Raw genomic sequence first — 8350 nt, forward strand, 5'->3', positions numbered from 1 at the left:
CTTTATATTTTGATTATTTCTTCTTCCTCTTATTTTTTTTATTATTTTCATCTTCTTTGATATTTGTTTTCATCATCGTCTTTTTCTTTAATTATTTTTACTTATTATTTTTTTTCCTTTTTTACTTCTTTTTTCTTGATAAAAAATAATTATTATAAAAATGTATGAATTAATTAAGTCATTAATTTTAGTACTAATGTTTTTTCTTTTATTTTTTTCAAAATTAATACTATTTTAAAGTGTATGAATTAATTGAATCATTAATTTTAATTTTTTCTATCGTCATATTGTAGTCTCTTTTCTCATCTTCAACATTTTTATCTATGTATTTTTCAAAATTGCTTTTCATCATTTTTGTGTTTTTCTTCTTTTTATTTTTATCTTTTTTTTTCATCGTCTTCTTCCTTCTAATTTTTTTTAAAAAATTTTCATTTTTTCTTATTTTGCGTCTCTTATTTTTATTTATCTGGTGTATGTATTCTTTTTTTTTACTTCGTATTCATCTGTGTCGTCTTAGTTATATTTTCATTTTTCTTCTTTCTCTTATTTTTTTATTATTTTTCATCGTCTTTGAACTTTAATTTATCATCATTTTTTTCCTAATTTTTTGTTTGAGTTCTTACTATTATTTTTCTTGATAATTAAATCATTAATTTTAGTAGTAATATTAGTGTTTTTTAATGAAAAATAATAGTTATTAATGTGTGTGAATTATTGAGTTATTAAATTTAGTTTTCATTCTTGGTCTGATATGGACACCTTAGATGGAGAGAAAACTCTCTAATTATATAATAGATTTTTTTTATTAGCCGATCTCTATTTAACAACAAAGACCCAATTATGTCGAGTTCCTTAATCTTAACGAGCTTCTCCTTCTTTTAAATTAAGCCGACCTGCACTTCTTAAAGCTCACCGGGATCTGCACTGCTTCTCTTCACCGACCTTCTTGATTTGGGTTCAGCCTTACCCAGGCGAACTGCTCTCTTTGCGAGGTAAAGCTCACCGACCTTTTTTAATTTTTAGTTTAATAAACTATTTTATTAAAACGCAGCCTGTGAGATCTCCTTTTAATTAGTGGACCCGAACTTCATCGTCACAGCCGACTAACTTATTTTGGTTTCAAAACTTCTACTTTTCTCTCCAAAAGCTGGCCTTAATATTCTCCTTGTTTCCTTTCCTTTTTCAAGTAAATTTGTCCGTATTTTTTAGAAATCTCTTCTTCACCAATTTATGGTCTCCATTTCTTTACCGACCTTGTTTCTACTTATGCCGAACTCTCACGTGTCCTCTAAACTTTGTTCATCGAATCTCACAGATGTCTCCAAACTCGACCGATTCTACCAGTTCTTCCAGTTCGTCAGATTCTACCAGCTCTTCCAGCTCACCTGATTCTTCGCCGAGCCAGAGTGATCCTACAGAAAAACAAGCGGCTTCTCCTGCACCCGCTCCATCTGATCCAACTTCATCTAGCTCCTCCAACTCTTCTCAATCCTCACCGAGTCTGAACGATCCGAAAGGAAAACGTGTGGCTTCTCCTGCTCCCAATTCGTCTGATTCACCGTCTTCGTCTAGTTCTTCCTCGACATATGAGGAGGTCAGCTCATCTCAGCCTGCCTACGATGTTGACGAAGTGCACAATGTCGAAGTAGGTCAGCTTAACGAGACAGAGAGCGAAAAAGTAGTTCAGTCGGGCGGAGTCGATCTTGACGAAGCTCAGCGCGAGATAGTCCTAGGCATTCCCACAGTTCGTCGTAGAATTGTTACTCCTACGATGGTCAAAGAATCCTGTTCTAGTAAGAAGAGCATTCTTAGGGTGTTAAAGCATGCCAGGGCTTCGAGAATCAGCATTAAGAAACCAAAAAATTTTCAAATACCATGGGATGCTCCTGAAGGTTATATATGCATTTACGAGGATTATTTCCGATCTTGCGGACTTCGCTTTTCGATTCCCAGTCGATTGATTGGATATTGTAATCGTCGAGGAGCTGTCTTATCTCAGTTGATGCCGGCTTCTGTTACTAACTTCGTCGGAATCCAGACCCTTGGGTCAGACATTGGTTTTGAGGTCACAATTTCGGTATTCGAAGACTTGTGTAACATGAAGAATAACAAGAAACCATGGTACTTCTCCGCTTGTACGAGGTCGGGCTTCAACCTTGTCATTGGATCTTAGAGTAGCAACTATAAGGGTTGGGAATCGAAATACTTTTATCTTCGTGTTGACTCCTCCTCATTTGAGAATCCTCATGCGTTTTTGAACTAATTGGACGACTTCTATTGGTATTTAGTTGTTTGATTGTCTTGCTTTGTACCTTTAAATTGTTTTTAACCTTTTGTATCTCTTGCAGGTCGCCATCCTTGGAGCTGTATTAGTCATTCTGGTGTTACGCCAAAAGTTGTCACTCGATTTAGCGCAGTAGGAAAGAAGCGTTGGCCCTCTGCTTATGAGGTTTTGATAGCTCGTCAGGAAAAACATCGTGGTGAGTCTTCTTATCTCTTTGCTTTATGTGGTCGGCTTAATATATTAGAACTAACACTTTTTAAAAAAAAATAAAAAATTTGCAGCGCAAGCAGCCCAAAAGTCGAAGACTTGCAAACCTCGCCATACTGGTCAAGTATCTCTGAATGTACACTTAGTTGGATTTAACTTCATGCCATACTGGTCAAGTATCTCGAAACAGGTTTGGAGATGTCGAACATGATCCTTGGCGAGAAGAGACTTGACGAGCATGTCGTCAATGTAGAGCTCCATGGTTCGGCAGAGCTGATTAGAGAACATTCGATTGATAAGTCGTTGGTAGGTCGCCCCAACATTTTTTAGCCCAAACGGCATGACTTTGTAGCAATAAATTCCGCGATCCGTGTAAAGGAAGTTTTTTTGCGGTCTTCTAGATGCATAAGTATCTGATTATAGCCGGAGAATGCGTCCATAAACAAAAGAAGTTCGTTTTCTGTAGTTGCCTCTACCAGCCGATCAATATATGGTAAAGAAAAAACTGTATTTAGGACAAGCTTTGTTCAGGTCGGTGAAATCGACGCAAATTCTCCATTTGCCGTTCTTCTTTTTGACGACAACGGGACTAGCAAGCCAGTCTGGATATCGAACTTTAGTGATAGATCCTGCTTAGAGTAGTCGCTCAACTTCGTCATTAACGGCTGGTGCTTTTTCAGGTCCAAGTTTGCGTCTCTTTTGCTTGATGGGTTTATATGTAGGGTCGATATTGAGTTCGTAGCTTGCCACCTTTGGATATATGCCAGGCATATCGCTGATTGACCATGCGAAGGTCGTTACGTGCTTGCGGAGAAACTGAATAATAACTTCCTTGATTTCTAGATCCAGATCGGCATCTATACCGACCTGCCTTTCCGAGAAAGTCTCGTCGATGCTGACCTGAACTATCGTTTCTTGTGGTGGCTTCTGCTTTTGAGTTATTGGGTCGGACTTCGAGCTGATGACACATGATTGATTAGCAGTTCGGAGCTTGCATTCATTAATGTAACATGATCGAGCTGTGAATTGATTTCCACGAAGTGTATAAATTCCTCCTGGAGCCGGAAATTTGACGCACTGATGATAGGTAGAAGCTACTGCCTTCATTGCATGGAGCCAAGGCGTTCCGAGGATGGCATTGTAGATTGCTGGTGTCTTCATGACGAGGAACTTGACAGTTTTTGCGACACCCGCAACGTAGATCGGTATTTTGACTGTACCAATAGTCATGGTTTGCTCGCCCGTGAATCCTGTTAACGGTTCGATGTCGGCCTTGATTTTTTCCTTAGGAAAATCCATCTGCTCTAGCGTGTCTTGGAAGATGGCGTTAACCAAACTGCCAGTGTCGATCAGGATTCGACTAACTTTGACATCGTCGAAGAGTAGGTCGACTACCAGAGAATCGTTGTGTGGCATTTAGAGACCGATTGTATCCGCTTCTGTGAATGCAATAGCTGGTCCGCTCGTCGTTATTGTGCTGAATTTTGACGCGGTAATCGTCTGTCGACTATATTCTTTTATCCCCCGAACTGAGTAATTGCACATCTCGAGTTTGCCCATGATAAAGTTGACTCGTTTCCTGGGTTTTGGTACATGGGTGTCTGTGTCGTTGTTTTCCCGACCTCTTTTTTGCTGCTCGGGTCGGGCTGGTTGTGGGTTATCTGTTTTGGTTGTACCAGCGGCGTCTTGGATCCTTTCATTTGTGACTGTATTAGGTCGCTCTTGGTTTTCATTGTTGCGTCGGAAAGGAGTTCGGCGAACATCGTCCATCGAAATTAATCCTTTCCTGAATTGTTCTAGGAGGTAGTCTTTCAAGTGTCGGCATTCTTCGGTGATGTGTCCTTTACGGTTGTGGAATTCGCAGAACAAAGTCTTGTCTTGATCATCATTACCGCGAATCCATTTATTGTTCCATGGTCGCTGTGGTTGAGCCGAGTTGACATTGTTACTTGCGAACTTCCGTCGATTTTTGAATCCTCTGTCGTAAGTCAGACGTGGCTCGTTATTGTCATTTTTAGGTCTCTCTTTTGGGTCGACCTGCTTTTGTGAAGATTTGCTCTGATCGTAGGCGGCCTCCTCTTCCTCCTCTGCAATATATGAGTTCGACCGATGTAGTGCGTCCTTGAGTGTAAGCGGTGGGTTGTGTTTGATCGCTTTGTGGAAAGATGACTTAATCCGAGTTGCCTTGTGCAAACACTCGAGGGCGGCCTCGTCACTGACCGTGCAATGAGCGACAACTGACTTGAAACGTTTGATGAAGTCGCGGAGACTTTTGTTTTCTCCCTGAACCATTCTCCATAGTTCGGCATTTCGCGCCTTTTGCCCGATAAACATCGAAAAATGTTTAGCGAACGCTGTCGAGAGTTCGGCGAAACAGTTTATGGAGTTCGCTTCAAGTCGAGTGAACCAATCGAGAGCGACTCCTTGGAGATTTTCAACAAACATCTGACACTTCACTGCATCTTTTTCTTCTGCCGTCCGGAACTGACAGCGGTTCATGACGATGCCAAAAGATGTGAGAAAGTGTTTTGGGTCGGAATCTCCTTTGTAAGTTTTGAGTTTTAACTTCTCAAGATGCCGAACAGGAGTGTTAGCAATTCTAGGAGTGAATGGCGTCTTTTGTGCCTCTTGGATAACGCGATCGATTTCGGAAGCGGCACTAGTTGCTTTGTGAATCTGCGAGGTGATTTCATGAAGTTTGACCTTCATGGCTTCGAATTCTTCGTCGCAATTGAAGGTGGATTGGGTGGCTGGGTTGCCAGTAGATCCAAAGGCTGTAGATCGGACTATTCCAGTCGGGTTGTCTTCTGAGTTGAGGTCGGTCAATAGGTTATGACTTCGCAATGGGGTTTGCGTTTGACTAAGTTCGGCGATTTGGGCCGCCATGACGTCCCAGCGTTCATTGTTCTGTTATGTTATCTCTTGGAATTGAGCTGTTATTGCTTGGAGAATGGCGTTTTGGTCGAACTGCCCGGAGTTTGTTGGTGCGGGTGGTGGTAAATCGGTCCGGTTCGTTGGAGTTTCCGTATTGTTCGGGTCTGTTCTGTTGGGATCTTTCGGAGTGTTGTCGTTGTTGCCATTCCTTGTTTCGGAAGCAGTTAGGTCTGCCATTGCCGAAATTTTTCTTCTTATTGAGCTAGATTTAGAATATTACCGTAATTCCCCACAGTCAGCGCCAATTGTTGATATATAATATCACACTAAGGGGTAAAACAGTAATATTCAAATCAAAAGTCTCGTTTTATTAGAAGATAGTTCGGAAAAATACAACTTAAATTAAGGTCGTCGAAACTTTAGCAAAGGGATAACTCGAAATAAAATTGACGATCTCAAAGTTCTTCGAAGGTCTCTCTCTACTCTTGATTTGCGGATGCCTCGAATGAATGAAGTCCTCCCCTATTTATACAAATTCTAAGGTGGTTCGAGAAGAATTTTTTTTGTCTTTCTCGATATGGGATTTAACATTTTTCTTCCTTGATATTTCCGGAAATCCTCCGTGAATTTCGGAAAGATCGGTCACTTTCATAAACTGGACTTTAATGGACCTTCTAGAAAGTCGTATGTCGGCCACCCGATTTAACCTCGATTCTAATCTTCGTAAACCAAGATCTCTCCGGACCGGTCTCGATTAATACAGGGTTAAACCGGAGCTGCGAAGTACACTACCAACAAAGGTGTAATGATAAATGTTTTGAGAGCTTGAGTGATATTGCTGAGGCTTCAAAACACCCCTACTCCATAAATCGTGTATCTCCCTCATAGAACTGATTTGTATTTTGCATTTTAGCTATTATATATGTCCTTAGATACCAAACTCTGTTTTTTTTCAAAAAAAATAAATTGGCAACAAATCATAACACACTCTCTCTCACACATTATCTCTCTCTCTCTCTCATTATCTCTCTCTCTCACTATCTATGATTTCTCCACTATATCTAGTAAATTCGATTTTGATTGTTGCTATTCCAATTCCGAGGTTTATAGCAAGTTCTTATGGCTAACCCTAACCCTAAAGTTTTCTTTGATATTGAAGTCTGCCGCATACTGGTTGGTTGAATCAAGATGGAGCTTTTTGCCGACAAGACCCCGATCACGGCGGAGAACTTTAGGGCTCTCTGTACTGGGCGAGAAAGGCATTGGCATGTCTGGTAAGCCACTCCACTTCAAGGGATCAATCTTCCACAAAGTAAACCTCGGTTATATGTAGTGTGGATGGGATATCATTCACGGTCACGTGGAAGGATCGCTCGGCGAATCGATCTACGGCCTTCGATACCCGAACGAGAACTACACCGTTAAGCACGACCGTCCAGGTATCCTCTCCATGGCCACCAACAATGAAGAGAACCCCTATGCAAATGTTTACGGATCTCAGTTCATGATCGTCATGAACAAGTCCACGGAACTCGACGGTATTGCACATCATTTTTGGCCAAGTGATGGAAAAATAGCTTTGATTATGAGAATTTTTAGATTTGGTACCATATGCGTTGTAGATAGTTGGTTTGTTTTGTTAATGAGCTTCATAGATTTTGCTGCTAATTTTCATTGAGTTTCATCACTTGATTGATTTTTATATTTGTAATGATCCAGGGAGTTAACTCTTTCGTTGTTTCAATGCTCTTTACCTTGATGAGTACATGTGTACAGCCAAGCTTGTGGGATGAGCTTCGAGCTGGACGTATTAAGATCGCCGAGTTGCAGGATGAGTTGCTAGCCGCGCATACGGAGATTGAGAAGATGAGGTTGGCAATGTTTAAGCAGGCCACGGCACAGAAAATTGGACAAGGACAAGGCATTAAGTAGATCTTAATTTATTCTATACCACTACAATGGTACGTAGCTGTGGTTGTTTTTTTAATGTTCGGTGTGTTTTCCTGTTGTTCTTTCTTTGTATTCGAGAATTTGTTGTTAACTTTCAATTTTTTAAATCTTTTATCATTGATCTTCAATATCTTCTTCCGATGGAGAGACCAGTAAACGTCACATTAATTGATCTGATCTCACGTTGCTGGATTACTTTACCACAAGCCTTTTTTATCTCATCAACTTTTGAATGTGTGTCTACATTATTGTTAACCCTGTGGGGATAGTAGTTGCAAGAAGATCCTTAGCTCCCAAAAAGAAACAAGGTAGTCGTTTTCCACCTACACAAGTGGGAAAACAAGACTATTATGTATGAATGTCTTTAATGTCCTCAATAACCAAATGTTCAGCATGTGAAATAATAATAGAGAGGTGAATAGATATTTGGTGGCGAGCCTAACTTTGGAGACATGCCACATAGCATATAGGAGATTCATGTGGTTGAATATCCACACTCGCTAGGAAAGGGAATAACTAGTGTATAGGTGAATCTTTGAGCTCGTTGAATCTGTCATATGGTCTAGAATCGTGCCTTGAATACTTAAGAGACAGAGCATAACACAAGAAAGACCAGTTTAATAACAGAGTAGAATTGTCCTTTTTATAAGCTGTATGATCAATGATTCTAATTGGCGCTTCACACAACCCCTAGCCAAGAGTTTGAATCTCCCAAGAAACTATGATGAATCTCCTTCATCGTTTTGATTGGAAGATGCATGATGATTCCACTACAAGAAAACATTACATATTCATACGACATATATCATCAAAAAATCGTAGGAAATAAGCTTTTCCTACCAAATTCCTTCAAAATATTTCAAATTCCTTCAAAATATTTCTGTAGGTTATAGACCGTCGAAAATTTTAAAAGGCAGGAATCCTAAATATTGGTAGGATATTCGAACCGGAACCAAACAAAAATAGAGACACTGAATTTGATCTAAATGGTATGCCTCCGGTTCTACAGCCATCAGTTCGGCAGGAGAATAAGAG

General features: G+C 40.1%; 3 protein-coding genes across 4 annotated transcripts; 1 reads left to right on the forward strand and 2 right to left on the reverse strand.

Annotated features, from left to right (window-relative positions):
- The first annotated feature begins 892 nt into the window (after positions 1-892).
- On the forward strand, positions 893-7387 carry LOC112089910 (osteocalcin 2-like). Of its 2 annotated transcripts, XM_024160773.1 has the most exons (5): positions 893-992; positions 1316-2142; positions 2349-2480; positions 2566-2797; positions 6525-7387. In XM_024160773.1, the coding sequence occupies exons 2-3, from the start codon at positions 1316-1318 to the stop codon at positions 2371-2373; spliced, it is 852 nt and encodes a 283-aa protein (XP_024016541.1). In that variant the 5' UTR covers positions 893-992; the 3' UTR covers positions 2374-2480; positions 2566-2797; positions 6525-7387. The 2 variants fall into 2 exon arrangements, 1 of the variants encoding a protein (XP_024016541.1); XR_002901310.1 differs by lacking the exon at positions 6525-7387 and having other exon boundaries at positions 1316-2280; positions 2566-3020.
- Positions 3125-3907, reverse strand: LOC112089927. The gene has a single exon (XM_024160794.1). It carries the CDS (start codon positions 3905-3907, stop codon positions 3125-3127), a length of 783 nt encoding a protein of 260 aa, XP_024016562.1.
- LOC112089928 lies at positions 3908-5377 on the reverse strand. Its single transcript, XM_024160795.1, has one exon. It carries the CDS (start codon positions 5375-5377, stop codon positions 3908-3910), a length of 1470 nt encoding a protein of 489 aa, XP_024016563.1.
- Positions 7388-8350: the final 963 nt, after the last annotated feature.

The sequence above is a fragment of the Eutrema salsugineum genome, unplaced genomic scaffold, assembly GCF_000478725.1.
Source record: "Eutrema salsugineum unplaced genomic scaffold, Eutsalg1_0 scaffold_11, whole genome shotgun sequence".
NCBI classification, from domain to species: domain Eukaryota; kingdom Viridiplantae; phylum Streptophyta; class Magnoliopsida; order Brassicales; family Brassicaceae; genus Eutrema; species Eutrema salsugineum.